The sequence below is a fragment of the Sander vitreus genome, chromosome 5 (genome assembly GCF_031162955.1).
Source record: "Sander vitreus isolate 19-12246 chromosome 5, sanVit1, whole genome shotgun sequence".
NCBI classification, from domain to species: domain Eukaryota; kingdom Metazoa; phylum Chordata; class Actinopteri; order Perciformes; family Percidae; genus Sander; species Sander vitreus.
This window is the reverse complement of record NC_135859.1, coordinates 3,523,099-3,543,538: the sequence shown is the minus strand read 5'-3', so window position 1 is coordinate 3,543,538 and position 20,440 is coordinate 3,523,099. Positions and strand designations below refer to the sequence as shown.

Below are 20,440 nucleotides of genomic sequence, written 5' to 3'. Positions count from 1 at the left end.
GTTTTTGTTTATTATTTTTAAAGAAATGGCAGAGCAGATTCCGAAAACAAATCCAGTGTGGCAGGGTTTACATTTTTATATTTTACATTTCAAATATCGGCTCAAGAAAATCGGCAGCCCGTATCGGCCATTGGCTAAGGCTGATGAAATAAAATCCCTATCGGTCGATCCCTACTATGCTCCACCTGTCTATACTTTGTATATCACATAGCACTTTTCTGCTTTTTTTTTATTCTGGTTGGATGCAAACTGCATTTCGCTGTCTTTGTACACTGCACAATGACAATAAAGTTAAATCTAATCTAAACTTGTCATGACAAAAACTGAATGACACTTACTAAAAAGCGTTATGTCATTAACGTTTATGACTTGTTTATGACACATTCATGACAGTGTCATGTCACTCTTTCGTAGCTACCTTCAAGTGTAACCCAAAATGGTCTGTTTACACAAGATGGTTTAAATGAAATGTGCATGGTTTTAAGCATGATTAGAGCATCTTTGTCCCTAAAAAGGACCGGACTGAGAGGATGATGTAATCGTAGGACGGACTCAGAAACTTTTAAAAAGCTCAAGGAAAACATGAATGGCTCAACATAATTTATTTTCATTTTATGTTAAAATGTACAGAGTTCTTTGAAAGTACTTGCTAAGAAAGAAAGAACAAAACAAAAAAAAAAACAGAATTAATGGAAATCCATACAGGGACAGCGTAGAGTTGAGGCCGCTGAGAGCAAATCAACCTTCACTGTGTGCCCAGCTGTCACTGCTCTCTTTAATTTTGCGCGCTCTCTTAGCATACAACGCAACATGTACAATTACAAAGGATACAAAAAGGGAAGCGATATAAACAGACAGAAATATACTGAGCTCCTTTTTACATGCCTCTTAAATGTAAGGAAGTCATCCTATACACACACAAGTAAAAAAATTTCCAAGTGACCTTTAGATATTTGTAGTCCTTTTGTTTAAAATAGCATTGATATACTACACAAAGATAGAAAAACTCTAGAGATGAGATGGAATGGAGAGGTTAAAGGCATCTTAAAGTCACTAAAAGTGAGTGGTAATTTTTTTAAGTTTTGAATTTCTTAGTAATTATTACCCAAGAGGCGAGCTAAAAAATATGTATTGGTTTATTTTTTTTTTTCCTGAAACAGAAGTGAAAAAAATGACAGTACCAATATCAATGTCAGAGTTTCCTTTTATATTATAGAAAAAACATTTTCTCTACAATAGGTTTTTCTAAAGTCAAAAAGAGTCAGCTTGTGTCATAAAAGAAAGCTGCCCAGTCTGAGAAAATTCCAAAGAAACCAAAAAAGAAAATACACAAAATAAAGTACAGAACAGAACAATACACACAAATAAAGTATGCAGTGTCAGGTCTGTAAGAAAAATGAAAGTTCCTCTTTTTTGACTTTGAATACTGGTACATGGAGCAACAAGGTCTACTGTTTCACCCCTGCCAGTTGCGCCGGCCACAACCAACAGAATCTCAAACACTTTCTCACCTCCGACCCTGCTTTAATATGAGCGTGCCTCTATGTGAGGGCCAAACCGTGCACTAGATCAGGCATTTAGGCACACCTTTTATAAAGGCTAACTGTCTACTGCCATATCTCTAGCCAATGGGAGTGCAGAATTTTGCAGAACAAAAAGAAAAATACAGTTTTAACAGAATACACCATTCAAAAGCAGACACCTGTGGACCTCTTTGGGTCACTAACACTTAAGGAGGAGAGGTCAGCTTTAGTTAACTGACTTTCCTTAAAGCAGTGAAATGGAAATCCCACCGTTTGTTCTGCAATCCCTAAACTGCTTAAAAAAAAAAAAAAAGGCTGACATAGTACACCGTCTGTCAGTGGTGTGTGGACAAGAACAGCTAAATGTTGTACCGAGCTAGCCACCAATTGGCGACAGCTAGCCGGTGTGTGTGTGTGTGTGTGTGTGTGTGTGTGTGTGTGTGTGTGTTTGTTTGTGTGTGTTGGATATTGGGAAGTACCAGAATATTTACATCTAAAATGTTTCGGAGTGGCGGAAAACTGGAAAATAATGCTACTGGTTTCATTTATGGACATTTAATAGACAGTAACGTGGTCAGTAACTCGTCTCTTCTGTGCCTTGGTTGTTTTTGGTACAACAAGGTCCACTCGGGAAGACGGAGACTCTGGAAACAGCTCAACACCTTGAACACCGGAGGCCCCGCTCCTATGCTTTTACTGGAACCAGGTGAAAAGCTGTCAGACAGACTGGCCCGCAGGGAAGTTTGGGTATTTCTGAGAGAGCATCACCAGTTCAGAATGGCACACATATAAAGACCAAAGCATATAAGAGGTCGGGCTGCACACGAGTATTTATAAAAATAAAATAAAATAAAAAATAAAAGAAAAAATCAACAAAAAACAACAACAACAAAAATAAAGACCCAACATTATGTTTAACAAAACAAAAACGAGAGTCCGCCTACAATGTTTCATTGTCTCTTTTTTCAAGGTAAGGCTTCCTATATCAATTAAAAGATTGTGTGCATGGTTGAATATATTCAGGTAACCACTGTTTTTCATACGCAGTCATGACAAAGCGAGGTACTCCTGTATCGTCTTTCGCTGTGTATCTTCCTCGTCTTTCTTGTCCTCCCCTGCTCCCCTGGAGGAGACTCCCGGGCCCGTGTGAAATCACATGACAGAGGACTGTGCAGGCCTGGCCGGAAGCTGCACGGCACGGCAGAGGTCCATGTACGCGCCCAAACCCGGAACCCCCTGCTGGCTTGCTCCCTCACACAGCCAGCTGGGAGGGGAGGAGAAACGAGCCCAAACAAAAAGGGACGAAACGACAACATAGAAAAACAGGAAACCCAAAGACCCCTCTGTCTCCAACCACCTACACTCGCTGGTGCCTGCCGTGGCACTGGAGAGGGTGCACAGGAGTAATGGACATTTAGAGTACAGCGAGTATCAGCTCTGGCCTCATGTCTCCTTTTCTCAGTTCTTGGCTGCTCATCTGCTCATGTACGGTGATTGTTTGGGGACACCGGCATAGCTGTGATGGGAGGGGCCAGTGTACATCATGTTGCCATGGTGATTGGGCTGCATAGGCTGCTGCGGGTAACCCTGCCCTCCCATCATGCCCATCTGCATCTGCATGGGGTACTGAGCTGGCTGATTCATGTAAGGGGGATTGCCGTGGTAACCACTGTTCATCATGGGTTGGGGCATTCGGTAGCCGGCAGACATGGCATTGAGGGGCGTCATGTTCATGGAGTTGTATGGTGCTGGCGTGGGCATGAGATTTGGCATCATGCCGCGCTGCACGGCTAGGGTGCGCGGCGTGCCCTGCATGGCCACGGCCCCCGAGCTGCGGCCATAGAGCTGCTGCTGGTGCGGGGCCGGGGCCAGCTGCTGAGTGGCTTTGGACCGGATGGATATATGGCCTTTGACCGTAGCCATCTGGCCCTGTAGCCGCTGCGTGTGCGGCGGGGGTCCCAGGCCGATATTAGTGGTGGGCATGTTGCACTGCAGCTGCAGGGAGCCCAGGTTCATGGAGCCAGAGCTCAGGTTAGGAGGCGGGGTCATAGTGGGCTGGCCCTGAGAAAGGGGGGCGTGGGGTGAAGGGGCCAGCCCGGGGTTGGAGAGAGAAACACTGGTGGCGTAGGAGGTGACGGAGGCTGAATGAGAGTAGGGCATGGCATGGGGGTCCATGATGGTGTTGGTGAGCTGCTGGAGTTTGGCCAGGCTGAAGGTTGCTGAGGGCTGGGGGTAGCCCCCTGTGCCAAAGTCCTGACCCATGCGCTCATACAGGGTGCGGCCCCCTCCTCCGCCTCCACTCTCAGGGATCTCCATGATCATGGGTGTGGAGGCGAAGCCATTTCCCATACTGCACTGCGACAGGGCCTGCTGCTGCTGCTGCTGCTGCTGCGGTGGTGGTGCCGACGGTGGAGGCTGAGGGTTTGGGGCTTGTTGCTGCTGAGAAACCTTTTTTTGGGACTGCTGCTGCTGGTTGGTGCTGGGAGGCCTCTCGATCACACCGCAGCTCTGAGGAGACTTAATGCCACAGCTGGGGGTGTTGGACGGCTGTGGCGGTGGCGGGGGCTGGGGCACAGCGCTGCCTACGTTACTGGCACCGGGTCCGCTGTTGGGCCCCGATCCTGTTTGCTGGATGAGGCTGCAGCTGCCCATCGCTAGTTGGGATCCTCCCGTTCCTGTGGAAGATGTGAGGCTGGGGGCTGGCACAAAGGAGCAGCTGTTAGACTGGGAGGAGGATGGAGGGGCTGAGCTTGACGAAGAGGAGGCTGATGATGAGGAAGCTGTGGAAGCGCCGGCAACTACAGCAGCCGACATCCCCCCTCCGTTCCCGCCATTCCCTGTTCCATTACCCCCTCCACCCATGGTAGAGTCATAGCTGCTGGGGTTGTCGTAGTTCTCTGTGGTGCTCTCTATGCTGCCTAGGTCACTGAAGCCGCTGTCGACCACCTGCTGCGAGTGGTCCGACACAGACGGCACATCCATCATTGGCGACGTCTCCATGCTCTGCTGGGAGGGGGCGGACAGAGAACTGGGATGCTCCGGCGTGATCTGGTTATACCCCCCTCCAGCACCTCCACCGCTGCCCACTGCCCCTGTGGGGCCAGGCGTCCCTCCCCTCTGTCCTGCTGGTGTTGTGTCCATGATGGCCGAGGGCAACCCTGGACTGTTCACCGAGCGCACAGATTGACTGGGCAGGGGTGGCACTGGGGGATTAGGAAGGGGGCTGCTGTGCTGGGAGGCCCCGCAATCCTCCACCAGGGCCAGAGCCTCCTCCTCGGCTTCCCCTGTGTGGCTGTAACTCTGCAGGGTGCGGCAGGCGGCTAGGGTCTCCTCACAGTCCTGGTAGGCCCCGTGGTGCGGCTGGGGTTCCGTCTCTTCGTCCTGGGCTTCCCCCTGGGTCAGGGACTGGACGGCCTGCATAGTCTCAAGGTCCAGCTCATTGGAGTGGTGATGGGGGTGGTGCGGGTGATGGTGGCCCAGCTCCTCTTTGAAGTCAGAGTGCTGGTGAGGGTGGGAGTGTGGATGTGCGTGTTGGGGCTCCATCAACAGCGTGACGTCCTTATCGTCTGGGTGCAGAGACTGGAGCTCCATGGGCTCCGGGGGAACAGACATGGCCGTAACCGTTTCCACTGCCGCAGCTGCAGCAGCCGACTCCTCCTGCTCTCTGCGCCGCCTCTCCTCCTGCTGCGGGTCGGCTGAGGAGGGCCGACACTTGTTCTCCTGCGCCTCCTCCTCAGCCTCCTCCTCCTCCTCTTCTTCCTCCTCCTGCTTGCTGACATAGTCCCGGGCCACGCTGTTCTCCATGTCTAAAAAAGCCTCTCCACCTTGGGGTTCTTCTTTGACAGGGGGCGAGCTTGCACGGGAGGCGGGCTCCTCCTCCTCCTCGTCATCCTCCTCTTCGTCTTCAGAGTCCTGGCTTTTTCTCTTCTTGCCGTTGTTGCTGCCGTTGCTCTTGTCCTCCAAGTGTCCGTCCCCTTCATCGTCTGCGTCGTGGTCTTCACTGCGCCTGCTTCCTGAACCTGGTGGAACTGCCGGTCGCCTGTTGATGCTCCCGCCAGCACTGCCACATCCCTCTTCCTCCCTCTCCTCATCGTCATCGTCCTCTTCCCTGTCACCCATATCTGTGTCCTGAGGCCGGGGCTGTCGGGCCCGGGGCCCCGAGGTGGAAGAGGAGGACGAAGGGGACAGCAGGGTACGGGACGGTGGATGGCTGGGTTTGTCTTCCTCCCAGGCCCTTCCAGTCTCCTCGTCCTCTTCCTCCTCGGGCTCAGAGGTGGGAGGGGGTTTGGGGGCAGGCTGTGGTGGCTGGAGGAGGGCGCGGTTCTTGGGCGGTCTACCTCGCCTCCTGGGCACCTTCTGCTCAACAGGCTTAGGGAGATAGTCATCTTCTTCATCAGAGTCTTTCGGTTTGCTGTCTCGGTCAATGTTGGTTCTGCAGACTCGCTTGCTGTTGCGGTCATCGGTCTGGAGCAGCTGAGGATCCTTGTCCAGCTGCTGCTCCAACAGACTTTGTCTTTCCTGCTCCTGACGCTCTGCCTCCTCCTGGGCCCGCTGCAGGTACCAGCTCCGGGGCTTGCGGCCAGGCTTCATTTTGATTTTAGGGGGTGGCGGATCCCCACTTTGGGCCTGGCTATCTGCGGCTGGTCCACCACTAGGGGGTTTTCCAGGTCCTTGTTGCTTCCAGTGCAGGGGTTTGCGGCTCTTTCCCTTTGGCCAGCCTTTCTTCTTCTTGACTGGGACCTCTGGGTTGGCCGCTAGGCTCTCGGATGGAGTTGCTGGCAGAGCAGCCACAGGCTTCAGCACGGGTGTTAGCTCTAAAGGAGGCAAGAAGATAAGCCAGTGTTAGATAAAGCTGCACACGTACCTCTGTATATACACAAACCAATCAGCACTAATCCTGCCCAAGTTTGGCATCAAAACCCTGTCTGCTCACCGTCTTCCTCTGAATCGGTGAGGTTGGAGTGCCGGCCCCTTTTGGGCACTGGGTCAGACAACCTCAGAGCAGAGCGGGCTGGGGGGTAGCGGTGCAGTGGGTGGCCCAGGGGCGTCTCCTCCTCCAGCCTGGGCATAGGCCTCTCCGAGTCGGAGTCTACAAAGGGCTCATCCAACACTTCTGTGGTCTCAGAAATCGTCTCTGTCACCACGCTGCTGTGAGGGTGGCTCCGCTGGCGAAAGCGACGCTTCCTCAGTGGCTTCTAGGTAGAAACAGGATGGGTTATCAAGTGTGCCTTTTGAAATTTAGCTTAAAATTATACAACAGACTTCAACGACCCGGCCTGGCTGAGATCAAGAAGATTATAGTAAATGGCATGGACATCAATCCAGTTCTAAATACAACTGAATGCTAACTCATCAATCAGGCAATGAATCAATCTTAATTCTGAGATTTACATTAAATTACATTACATCAACGGTTAACATTGTTACTTTCTTACCTTGCATTTAAGCCCCATGGCAGGCTTGGTAAGGATGGGTGGGGAGCATCCCCTCCTCTCTTCATTATCTTCGTCATCGTCATCCTCCTCTTCTTCACTGCTTTCACTGAAGCAGCTCTTCCTGACAGACAGCGACTCATTCAACCTGGAAACCACAGATAGCTGTGCCAGTCCCTCTCCGGGCCCTTCCATCAATCTGGGTTTAGGGCCTCTCTTTTTCCTTGGGGGCCGCCCTCTTCGTGTAGGGGTTATGGAGGGGTGCCTGGCCATGTCCAGGGAGTGAAAAGCTGTGGATTCTGCATGTCTGTCCAGGGAGAAAAGGGAGGGAGGGCCGCAGGCAGAGCCTGTGGTTTTTCCTCCCTCTGTTCTCTCCTCGTCCTCATCATCCTCGTCCTCCATAGGGCGGATCTTAGGCGGCCGTCCCACCCGTGTGTTGTCTTTCACCTTGCCCCAAGGCCAGTTTTTGGGTGGGCGCCCTCGCGGTCGGCGTTCTCCATTTGTTGGGGGAGGGGGACGCGGTGGCTCTGGGACAGAGGGTGGACAGCGAATGGGAGGGGACGCTGGAGAGCTTTGGCTAATGGGAAACCCCAGGAAGCTCTTTCTTTCCTCTTCTACCTCCTCGTCCTCATCCTCCTCCCTCTTCTTCCCTTGGCGCGTTTGCCAGGACAATGGTGGGACCCTGTGACTTGGTTTGATCTATTTACAGAGAAAATAAAAATAAACTCAATACCTAATCAACAAGAATGTACAACGACTTCCGACATCAATCTATTATTTCCACAGCAAATGCAAATTCAAAGAAGGTACCTCCTTGCGGTTGTCTTCCTCTGGTTCTTCGTCCTCCTCATCGTCGTCGTTGTCATCTGCGTCGGCATCAGAGACCACAGTGTTGGTTACAATGACGGGAGTCCAGCGGAGACACTCGGGGTCGACGTCCAGCTGCCGTGGCCGGGCGTTGAGACGAGCCATGTGGTTAGACACCAACTTCTCCCTTCGCACCAGGACCAGCCTGACAAAACCACAGCACAAAAACAAACAGGAGCATTAGAACTCGGTATGCATGTTTTTTCTGTAAGCAGAAATTAGAAGAATGTGGCATCTATGTGTGGAGATTAACCGATTAAATCTATTAGTTGTCAACTATTAAATTAAAGGTGCTCTAAGCTATGTCACGCGTTTTTTAGGCTACAACAGTTTTTGTCACATACAGCAAACATCTCCTCACTATCTGCGAGCTGCCTGTCCCCTGAACACACTGTAAAAAACGCGGCTTCTGTAGACAGCCCAGGCTCCACAAAGCCAACAAAAACAAACTGGCCAACCTGCACCACCAAACATAACAAACAGTGTTCCAGCCAATAACCGACGAGGAGGAGTTGGGGGTGGGGGTTGGGGGGTTGGTGCGCGGACACACCGAAGGGAGGGGGAGGGAACGGGATGAGGAGGAGGGAGGGGCGAGCTAGCCTCGTTTTGTTTGAAAATACTTCGAACGTCAACAAGGAGTAACATCACCCAACATCGCTTAGAGCACCTTTAATCGTCAACTATTTTGATAACCGATTAATTGGTTTGAGTCATTTTTTATGAAAAAAAAAGATCAGATTCTCTGATTCCCGCTTCTCAAATGGAAATATTTTCTCGTTTCTTTTACTCCTCTGTGAGAGTAAACTATCTCTGAGCTGTGGAGAAAACAAGACATTTGAGGACGTCATCGTGAACAATAAAAGGAGAATAATGAAACTAGATTCAATATCAATAACAATTTAGATTGAATTAAATTGACGAGAATGCAGGAAATTAAGTGTTTGGTGCTCCAAATTCTCCGGGGTGACTACCCCCAGACCACCCGCCGATATAATGTGAATCTGACCTGTCTCCTCGCTGCTCCAGCATGTTGAGGCTGTGCAGGGTGGTGGTGATGTCCTGCGGGCAGATGCCAGTCAGTTTGCTAAGCTGTCGTATGGTGATCTGCCGATCGCGGACCTCGTGGAGACACTCCAGCACCACGCTGCGCCAGTAGGCCATGTAGGACAGTCGGCCTAGGTCCGACAGAGGCTTCTCTGGAGATCCTGGCTGGCCCTCGCGCTTGGACAATAAGTAGCCTGCAGGGAGGGAGCAACAAAAAGACATCTTGAGCCTCAAAAGTTGTACGCCACAGCATTTTTCGAATGTATTCATCGATCATAAAGGAGTATCAGATACATTTCACAGTTATTTTTGTTGTTCGAGGCTGAAGCCCTTACTGAAGTCGATGAGAAAGCGGCCGTAGCCCCTGCGCTGGTACTGTGGAAGAATCATGATGCATGACACGTTGTATTTCTGTTGACAGTGCTTCTCCTGGAGAAGAGGGGAGAGACCGACACATTCCGCCATTAGAAAAAAACAAACATAATGGAAACCACGTCACAGAAGCAGGCCTGTGTGGGTGTACAGCAGGGTGTTGATGGTGCTGCGTCCGCTCACTAACTGCTGTGTTTTGGCAGCGAGGCGGCATGTTAATGGGAGCACCTGCGACCGCAAACTCCACAGAGAGGGGCAACGGAGCTCACAGCGCCCAGTGTTTATCTGGGACACAACACGAGCATTTGTATATCTGTAGGAATGCACCTGTGCAGAGTGATGCCAGTGCATTTCAATTTCATTTCATTTTTTGTATATCTGTCTCTCCATTTTGGTTCATGTAGTTGTGTTGGTAAGTTTGAGGAGGGTGGTTATGATTTACAGAGGTACGTATTCCTTGAAAATGGAGGCATGATGTTGTTGGTGGCACACTGAAAATACTTAATTCAGAGTGAATGTAACTTCGCCAAGAGGGACTAACTTTTTCTGGCGCCAATCTGATCATGGTGCTGCCTTACTGGCATTCGTCAAATGGTGTGATGAAAATGTTCTAGACCTAAATGTGGCGAAAACTAAAGAATTGATAATTGACTTCAGAAAATGCAGCGTCGAACCAGAAGCGAGCATCATACACGACGAAGATGTACAAACCGTACAAGAATACAAATATCTAGCAACAGCGTTTGGTTCACAGCTGAAATTGATGAACACAGAGTGCACAGTCAAGCGGGGATAGTTCACAATTCATTTGCTAAGGAAGCTTAACTCTTTCGATGTCTGCAAGAAAATGTTATCAAACTTTATAGAGTTTTTCCCCCCCCTTTATTTCAGAGTGACAGTGGATAGACAGGAAAGGTGAGAGAGAGATGGGGGATGACACGTAGCAAAGGGCCGCAGGTCGGAGTCGAACCCGGGCCGCTGCAAAGGCCTCAGCCTACATGGGGCGCACGCTCTTACTGGGTGAGCTAGAGGTTGCCCCTATCAAGAGTTTAACGTTTTCATTTGTGTGCCGGTTTAATGGGTTGCGTGTGATGGGCAAAAAGAGTCTGAATAATATTGTTAAGGTCTACACCAAGATCACTGGAGTCCAGCAGAAAGACCTCCGCTCTCTGTGGAAGAAACGAGTGGCTCGGAAAGCTGAAAAAATAACTAATGCACTTTTTAGTGAATATTTAGTTATGCCGTCAGGCTGGCGCTATTATGTGCCTGCACAGAAAACTAATCCGGCTACTGAACACAACCCGTTGATCTTGATCTATGCGCTTGTTGTCACATGCTGATGTGGATTAGAGATGTAACGATAGCGATGCCAGTATGGGAAGAGCCTCCCATACCACCTAAAATGCTGGTATCGGCGAGTACTGGAGTTTAAGCAACGATCCGATACCACGTAATTTAGCCTAGAAGAAAATGTACTTTAAAATACTTTATTTATGTTCAGTGGTGGCCTAAAGGTTAAAGACCGGGAGGTCGCCGGTTCAATCCCCCAGACCGACAGGAGAAAATCTGGATGCGGAAAGTGAAAGAGCAGCGCTTGTCCCTCCCTCATTACCACCACTGAGGTGCCCTTGAGCAAGGCCCTTAACCTCCAAAGCTGCTCCAGTGGAGCTGCTCAGTGGCCAGCAGATCAGACTGTGGTTGTACTGGGCAGCTTCCAGGTATGAATGTGGAACTGTGTGAATGTGACAGGTCGTCGTTGCAAATGAGAATTTGTTCTCAATCGACTTACCTGGATAAATAAAGGTTAAATAAAAAAAAATAAAAAGATAATTTTCCATTATGACAGACTGTCAAAGAAAGCTCTGTGGCGTTCATTGTTTGTTCATGTTTCACAAAGAGTTTAAACTGAATCAGGCCATACAACAAAGATAGCAATCATAACACATCCATACAGGGATAGAAGTACACAGCTGTCAGTTAAAATATAAGTTTTTTTGGGGGGGGGGGGGGTTTTAACACCGGTATCGGATTGGTACTCTGTATCTGCCGATAAGCAAGTTCAGGTATCAGAAGAGATATCGGGAAGGAAATGTGGTATCGGACCATCTCTAATGGTGGATGCTGATATTGATTGTTGTCATTACTTACAGTACCAGTCAGAGGTTTGGACACACTTTCCCATTCAAGTGAATGGGAAAGTGTGTCCAAACGTTTGACTGGTACTGAATGTTACTTCATGTAAAAATGAATTGCCACTTGGGCAAGTATTCTGAATCTGAATCTAGCACTGAGGATGAGGCTAGCATCCTGGTGGCCATACCTTGGAGAAGTAGCCGACGAGGTGGCAACCTTTTCCGTCGTTCTGGGTCAGGACGTAGAAAAGGAAGGGCTCCACGTCGTAGTAGAGGGTCTTGTGGTCCAGGAACAGCTTGGCCAGCAGACACAGGTTCTGACAGTAGATTGTGCTCACATTCCCATCAACCTGTGGTGGGATTAGTGAAGCAACACATCAGTACAACACGATGACAGAACGCTTTCCTAAACGACTACCGTTCGGTCGCAGACACACAGCCGCCCACAAGTGCATGTTTAAGCTGCCGTTAGTGGGCTGTGGGACGAGGTAAAGGTGAATGGAATAGACATTAAGTGTTAGGCAATGATCTCAGCCGGGTCTCTGGAGACCCTGACGGATAGAGGCTGGAGGACAGAAACAAAGAGCTGTGAAGAGAGAGGAGGAGGGAGGCTGAGGTTGGCAGCTCGCCAGTTATCTCTGCTCTCCTCCGAGCGAGGATGGACTGCAGAGCGGGGGAAACGGGCGCTGCAGCGGCCGTGGCCTGCAGACAACAATCCACTGACTCAATCTGCCGCTGCGCTAGGAGACCCAGAAGAAGAGATTAACTGTAAATTGGTCATTAGGAATTCTTCTAATGATAACAGTGACTTTCCCTGATGGCATGAACAAAGGAATATTCCACTATGGGAGGCAGGGATGGTAATGAATCGCCATTAGGAACTGGACTGATCAACATACTGTGTATTCATAAAGTTGGTTGGGAGAGTATTGGTGCGCCGTGCATGGGATTAATCTCTGACCTACTCCTACAGTCTGAAATAAAAATATTAAGAAAGGACTCGTTGGTCTCCGGGACTATGTCTGAGGGGGCTAGACTTTTTCTCTCTCTCTCTCTCTCTCTCTCTCTCTCTCTATTTCATCTCTCAGTTTATTAATCATTAACCATCACCATTATTCAGTCCATGCAGGGTTCAACGTTAAGGTTTTTTTTTCACTTGTCCGGTCAACGTCACGTTTTACTGGTCCCTATACATATTTATTTATTTTTCGAAAAAAAGTAAAAAAAAAAAAAAAAAACAACAAAAAAAACATCAAATACAGCTTTAAAAATGTTGAAAAAAAACACAAACAAAAACATCAAAGAGAATATTTTTTTAAAGTCAGAAACCTTGAATGCATCAAGAGCGTAAGAAAAATGTCAACTCAATCCACATTCAAATCAAATCATGAAGCGTTCTCCGACGGCGGCAAGACAACGATAGCGTTAGTTATGATACGATGAAGCCCGGACGGGCAAGTGGGTTGTTACATTGACTTGCCCGACGTGGCGTTTTCCTTGCCCCGGGCCAACGGGAAACCCCTAGTGTTGAACCCTGCCATCTTTAGGAACAGCTCCTCACCTCGTATACAGAGACATCGTCCTTCCTGTAGATCTCGTTAGCAGGGGGGTGGAACCAGTTGCACTTCTTCATGTGCTGGTAGAGGATGCTGCGACTCTTCATGTAGCGCAGGCAGAACTCACACAAGTAGAGCTTGGGTAGTCTGGAAAGGGAAAAGGAAGAGAAGTGCAGTGAAAGACACGTGAGAAACATTGGGGGCCCTATTTTAACGACCTAAGCGCACGGCGTGAAGCGACTGGCGCAGGTGTGTTTAGGGCGGAAAAAAGGTTCCGTGCGCCGGTGTCTTCATTAATCAGAGGTGTGTTTTGGGCGTAACATGTAATAAACCAATCAGAGTTTCATCTCCTATTCCCTTTAAAAGCCAGGCGCGTTTGTACCTTGGCGCATTGCTGTTATGATGGAGGATTTGCACCGTAATATTTTTATTTGTAATCCTTTGCGTGTTAGTGTGCTGCTGTGCGTCCCTGTGTGTGTAACAAGCATAGTGTGCCACTTGGAGCATTTGACTAATTTTGCTGTTAAAATAACAATGAAATGCTGCGCTACTGACTTTAGACCAGGTTTCTGTTGGTCAATGGCGCGATCACTTTCCGCTGCCTCAAGATAGCAATACGCCAAAAATGCACCTGAACACACCTCCCTGTAAGACCAGCACGCCCATGGGCGCAAAGATGGGCGCAGGTGCATTTGCTATTTAAACGACGCGGGCGCTGGACGGGAAACTGACAACTGCGTCGGTCTTAAACTAGCAAAGACACTTGCGTTGGGCTTTGCGCTGCGCCGATTGCAAGCTGGGGCCCTAAGAATGGTTGTAAAAAGTCGCAGCTAGGGGCTGGAATGAATAGTCGAGGAATTGATTTGTCGATAGACAGAACGTTAATCGGCAAATATTTTGACAATTCTTTCAAATGTTCTCTGGTTCGAGCTTTCTAAGATGTGATTATTTGCTGGTTTCTTAGTCTTGTGATAGTTAATTTAGGTTTTGGGCTGTTAGTCAGACAAAACGACTGATTATGGAGCGAGAGTGTGCGACACTTTTTTTCTTATTTTCAAGTCAGACAAAACCAGCAATATGAATATGTCAACTTGGGCTTTGGGAGATTGTGATGGGCGTTTTTATGGACCAAGTGATTAATTGAGAATATCGTTGTTAATTGCTTTTCACAGCTCTTGTTTTGAAAGAAGCAAACAACTCTGCAATGCCTGAGCCATCTGGGAACCAATAGGATTTGAACAGCGGCAGATTTGGTAAGAATAGTAGGGCTGATTTCATTCAACAGTTACATATATAAAAAAATGAATACACCCTCAGCAAATCAGAATCAAATTGCCTCCGTGGCTCTGGCTGGTTACCTGCCAAAGTAGGCGGTAATGTAAACAACCTTATAATTGCACTCCATTATGCTGGCGGTAATTGCTATGCCTACAAGCAGGACTGTGAGCTAAGTGCATTATGCTGTTGTGCTTCATTATGGCCATTAGCTTACCTGCTGTACTCCTGGGGGTAGGGAGAGGAATACCACGTCTGGATTTCAAACTTGCCAAATTCGATAACCGACGGACAGCGCATCTGAGGGTCCGGCGGACCCGTCACCCCGACTTTCTGTTTAGGTGAGCAACAAAGATGAAGGAAGAAAGAGAGGGAGAGACATGGAGGGTCAAGTCCAGGTTTAGTGCTGGAGTGGCTGGCAGATCACAGGGAGAGTACACCGATTACACACCAGGACCTGCCGGCTTAGTAGGGGTGTAAATCACACGTTATCACGATACGATATTGGGTGTCATCTGTAACGCAGGCAAACCAGGGGAGCCCAAATGAAGGCAAACATTAGAGCTTTAACAATTAATACCATTAAGTCAGAGACCAAAACCCGCTTCTGATTACTTTGGGATTCTCAGAGAGACCAGGCTACCTGCTAGCATGACCAAGTGGAGCTGTCAGAATTTCATATCATGTACTCGACTCTGCTACTCGACCTAGATAATCACAATTGCCTTTTTTTACACGCATCATGAAAGCTTAGTACTCTGCCTGCATCAAACACTTCAACACTGGTTTGAATATTCCAGGCAGGAGCTGGGATAGTGTTTTAATATGACTCCCATGACGCTGGCCAAACACCCGCTCTCTGGTCAATCTACTGCTGTGCTGCATGAAAAGGGCTGTTAATGTACCTCATTTACATTTCCTCTCTGTAACTACACTGGCTAGGCAAAACCTGTCAGTGCAGGACACTGTCATCAGAGCTTCCCTGCTCAACATAGAGAAAGGGACTGTGACGTGAGTCGATGCAATGCATTGTGGCGTTTTCAGGTAGAGACCGATTAGTAGAAAGGGAGTGACAGGCTGCGTATGGGAATCAAAAAAAAAGGATGGGAAATACTGTTTTTACGGCGTGGCTTGTGGCTCGGAGGTAGACTGCTCGCCCCTCAACCACAAGATTGGCGCATCGATCCCAGCCTCATGTCAGAGTGTCCCTGAGCAAGACAGTGAACTCCAAGTTCCTCCCCGGATGCTGTATGTGTAGCTCTCCACTGCACCGACCGCAACAACTGTGATTGGTCCGCTCGGCCGCGGCTTGGTAGCGTTGGATTTTACTTCCTACTCATTTCCAGGTGCACCTTCTCCGTGACATTGACCAAGGAGAGAGTGAACTTTTTGCATAAGCAACAATTTTCTGATGCAGCGAATGACAAATCAGTTCTACAACATTTTCACTGCCTATGCATCACAATAACAGCTGGTAGTACAGAGTCTGTTAGCAAACCATCCAGCTAGAAACTAACCCTAATCGAGTCTGATAAAAGTATTGAGAAAAGATACATGAAGAGTAGAATCAATGTAAACAAATCACTGGGTCAGGGAAGATGGCGACCCCTACCCAGAATGCAATGTACCATGACGTAATTGCCCCTTCTCTATTCACTCCGACAAACATAGGACGTCCTTTGACACCATCGCTAACTGAGACGTGGCAGAGGCATCATGCACTCCACCCCATTGGGCCTCCAGGGTGTGAATACATCAACCAGCCACCAGCTGCTTCGACCATCGGAGTATCACAAGCAGAACGTGAAATTCCATGTTGTCCAATGACAACACAGTACCTTAATTACCTTGCAGTGAAGTTTCTGTCCCTCAATTACCCTTTATTATTTGCATCTATTGGTCATTTAAAACCAAACCTTTGATCTGCACTCATCATCCTGCTCTGCCCCGTGTGCCCTGCATCTATGTTAATAGCTGATTTTGATATACATGCTGCAGTCGGCAGCCGCTCCATGGAAATTCAGTTATTAATAAAATACACCAGACTAACGGCTCATTGACCCTTTCCACCCACAAACGTGCTTACATCCTACAGACCTCGTCTGGGTGAAAGCCTTCGTATTTTTACGAGCTAGGTGGTGTTGACTCTTTCTGACCACATTCTCATCACCACTGACATCCAGCTCCCCCGCTGCCCACCGTGGGTTTACATAATGTCACCTCCAGTGACTCCAGCCTGGCGGCCTCAGTAATAGCCTCATACGGCTCCTCCCAGGTTCCCCAGCTGATGCCGTCTCCCTCTACAATGTGGCCCCCTCTTCAGGTCGGTCCTCCCTTCCCATCGTCCCATCTCGGTTCCTTCAACAAAATGTTTAAGACATTTCATATCTGTCTGTCATTCACGTCTGTCTGTGTACCTGTAGTGCCAGCTCCTGGATGTGTCTGAACAGTTCAATGTCTTTTTCCGTCAGGTTCTCGTGGCCGGGCAGTTTCTCATCTTCGTCACGCCAGTCGCTGCCTTCCTGATTGTCTGGGGATTGAAACACAAGAGGCGACATTGATGCAAATCTAGTGAGAAGCTTGCCAGACAGAGTGCCAAGATGTGTGCTGTCGGAGCTTTTAACAATTGTGCCCCTAGCAGTCACAGCAGGCAGACGTTGAGGCATTCATACATGGTCAACAGTTTTCTTAAAATAAACTGATAATCAAAAAAAAAAATCTTTCTAAAGTGGAGAGAATTTAGCTATTTTACCACAGGGGATGACGTGAAAGACCAACATGCAGGTCCTACTGTATATCATCAATGAGTCATTTGCCACCTTGCTCTGTTGTTAGTACACTCTCTGCTCTGACTAAATGTGCAACTGGGGTTAGCTCAAAGTTATCCTTTAAGACACACGAGACATGAAGTGCTCAGAGAATGTTTCCTACTTCATTTGGGTTTTCCATGTTAACCGGTGACAGTGAACAGACTACCTACTAGGGATGCCACGGTGAGGAAATCTTCCCACCAGGCAATATACTTGCGACGACACCGGTGTCACTGATTACACCGCAAACCGCAGCACGGCTGTGTCTGGCGTCTCCGGCTCTCCGGACGAGCTTTTCGCTACGCGGCGCCCCGAAGCTTCCGCCTGGCACCCATGTTGACCATAGACTGTATATTAAGATGATGTTAACCTATTGGGCTGTTCAGACCATAGCGGCGCGGAGCTCCACGGCAGGCTCTCCGTCTAGCTTCTGGTCTATTTTCTCTGCGTGTGAATCTGGCAAGAAAACACACTAATAGTCTATTATAAACAATTTAAATATACGATATAAGGGATCTGATTATTTTGCTTTTCACTTTGACACCAAATCCTCCGCCATCGTCAGGTGAGGAGTAGTTTCGCATTGCCAGACCTTAGTCCACAGCGCTGCGGAGTCTGCGGCGTCTGGCTAGTCCACACAGCATTCCGGGATGGAATGGAAGGACCTTGTTTTGGTGGAACATGTACGTTCAAAGGTTGTTTTAGTCGTGCAACAGAAAACTCAGATTGGACAGATAGTCTAGCCAGCTGTCTGGATTTACCCTGCAGAGATCTGAGGAGCAGTTAACCATAGTCCTCATAAATCCACCAGAGGTTAGAACGCCAACACAAAGAAAGAGGAAGGTGACAGACATCCGGCCGAAAAGGACATTCGGCGGAATTTCCGGCGGCACCGGAGCAATCCCGGAAGTGTAACGTCGTGGATATAGACTAGGTGAGGAGTGAAATCTGACTCCTGCTACTCTGTGCTGCTGTACGGAGCGGAGCAGACACTTACATGTGGGCGCCGATATGAAAAAAATGGGTTTTTATTTCTATGTATAAAATCTATCTTGATCTATAACTATCTATTAAAAAAGGTAAACAAACAGCGGGACGGTGGGCAAGAAATGTTAACCCACCAAAAACCTACCATTGTGGTTGATTTAGGGCTGGGCGATGGGGAGAAAATCAGATATCACGATACTCTTGACCAAATACCTCGATATCGATATTGCGGCGATATTCTAGGGTTGACAAATGGTGCTCTAACAAAACATCTTCACACTTAGATTTTAGATAAATAATCATCAGTGATGTGGACATAATGTCTAAGTGGGGAAAAGGCAAATAACAGAACAGCTAGAACAGTCTGGTAAGTTCAGAAAAGTACATCACTCTACTGTAACGCAGCCTTTAAAACCAGTAAAACAACACTTATGTCATATCACGATATCCAAAATCTAAGACAATATCTAGTCTCATATCACGATATCATATTGCCCAGCTCTGGGTTGATTGTGGCTTTTTATTCATTTGTAAACTGGTTTTGAATCAATAGTCTTTTGACAAAGTATATTTATCACAACACTGGATTCATGCAGGTTGTATAAACCTGCGTATCCATTGTACAACAAAATCTTCAAAGTGGGTCAAAATCACACACCGGTGGCAGTGAAACTTGGAAGTGAATGCTCCGTATGTGTCCGCTCTGTAGCATTTATTCTCTTCTACTGTGCATTACTTACTCGGAAAGTTCAGTGGAAAGAGAACTGGAGGTGGCCACTTCGTATTACAAAGCACTTTCTTTCGATGCATAAGCAACAATTTTCTGAGTCAACGAATGACAAATGAGTTCTACACCATTTTTTTACCCTCAGTCTACAATTTGCAAATAACTAACATCAGGGCTGGATCATTTTTAAAACGAGAAGAACATTGAAGCGCTGCCTATGCATCACAATAACAGCTGGTAGTACAGAGTCGGTTAGCAAACCATCCAGCTGACAACCCCTAATCGAGTCTGATAAAGTGGGAAAAGATGCATGACGATAGAGTATGCGTTTTAATCTCATGATGCTGATGGCTCATTAAAGTGCAAATATTACCAATTTATGCTGTGGACGTTTTGGAGATGTTAAAATCCATAGCCTACTTTTCATGTTTTCGCAGTCACTTCATCAATACGTTTTGTTGCTGCACTGTTGCAAATTTGTTTTATGTCTCGTTCACTACACGCAATACAGTACGTTCACATCTTTTTATGTACATCAGTTACATTGCAATTCCAAAGCTACTCATGATATCCCTGTCAAGAACATTACCTTTTATAAGTACAATAATACATATTTTGGTGAGTTTACAACAACACATTCTAAGCTTCCAATCTTGTATCCTTTTGTAATAATAATAATAATAATAATGGAAAAACTTGATTCTTTTTGTCAATTGGACCAGTAAAAATCTAATATCTTGCATCAACCAGAGGTGTTCATCTGCAGACCAAAAGTCATCCCGCAATGGTAAAGTGAAGTGCTGTGTGTGTATAGGCAGAAAAACACAGCTACTCCTTACCTCCTCTGTCATCTCCTTCTCCTTTGCGACTGGCTTTCTTTCGGATGCGGCACTGCTGTGAATAGTCCACGACTTCCTGCCGGGCCTTGCGGCCCTCAGGCGACGGTGTGAAGAACTTTGTGAGGGCGTCGATGAGGCCCTTGGTCTTGTTGTTGAAGCGCAGGCTGCCCTGTGACATGTCGTCGTCGTCGTCCCGCATCGAAAAAAGCAGCCGGTCGTCACCAGGGTAACCCTCACAGGAGGAGCTGGAGGATGAGTTGGCCGAGGCCGAGCGCTTCCGTCGACCACGCCCGCCCAGCTTCTTGAAGGGCCGCCCCGGCCTGCGGAGGGAAAGGAGTCGGTTTAAAAGTCTGCTTATCAGGCACCTGGGTAGCCTGGGAAAGCACACGTCCATATATTAGAGCCGTCAATCTTCCTCTATAACACCATTCAAATTTAAATAGCTGTAAGCTCATTTTAGTAGGAGAGTAGGCGTATCAGTAATAAATTCAATAGAAAAGAGCAATGGCCATAAAAGAAAAAAATAGCTGTAAGCTCATTTTAGTAGGAGAGTAGGCGTTGTGGCTGTTGTGGTGAAGCAGATACATGGCATGTTGCTGCGGCTCTCTACTGGACTAACACTGTCTCTTCGGTGTCTTCAGACGACATCAGCTGAGGGCATTCCTTTACCTGTTCTTGGGCCGGCCCAGCGGCGCGTTGTAGCGCCGTTTGATTTGTGCTGCCTTTTCGTGTAAAAGCTTCTTTCCCTTTTTCCTGGGTTGGCAGATTTGACAGATCCACATTCCTGGGAGAGAAAGAGTAAAAGCGCAGGTTCACATACCCTGAGGTGGATAACACAAGGCGGGCTTCAGTGCAGATACCAACACGCTCGGGGAC

At 48.0% G+C, this 20,440-nt stretch overlaps 1 protein-coding gene across 3 annotated transcripts in view; it reads right to left on the bottom strand.

Moving 5' to 3' along the window:
- Positions 1-1,186: 1,186 nt before the first annotated feature.
- Positions 1,187-20,440, bottom strand: part of kat6a (K(lysine) acetyltransferase 6A) — a 39,846-nt gene continuing 20,592 nt past the window's right edge. For 2 of the 3 annotated variants that reach the window (XM_078250072.1, XM_078250073.1), the window contains exons 6-17: positions 20,234-20,348; positions 19,565-19,884; positions 16,619-16,731; positions 14,419-14,534; positions 12,932-13,073; positions 11,559-11,720; positions 9,202-9,295; positions 8,829-9,060; positions 7,766-7,967; positions 6,959-7,654; positions 6,457-6,718; positions 1,187-6,337 (exon numbers count right to left, since the gene is read on the bottom strand). In XM_078250072.1, coding sequence (XP_078106198.1) covers positions 2,997-6,337; positions 6,457-6,718; positions 6,959-7,654; positions 7,766-7,967; positions 8,829-9,060; positions 9,202-9,295; positions 11,559-11,720; positions 12,932-13,073; positions 14,419-14,534; positions 16,619-16,731; positions 19,565-19,884; positions 20,234-20,348 — 5,795 coding nt within the window. In that variant the 3' untranslated portion in view covers positions 1,187-2,996. The remainder of the gene's footprint in view (positions 6,338-6,456; positions 6,719-6,958; positions 7,655-7,765; positions 7,968-8,828; positions 9,061-9,201; positions 9,296-11,558; positions 11,721-12,931; positions 13,074-14,418; positions 14,535-16,618; positions 16,732-19,564; positions 19,885-20,233; positions 20,349-20,440) is intronic. The other variant, XM_078250075.1, reaches the window with a different exon arrangement.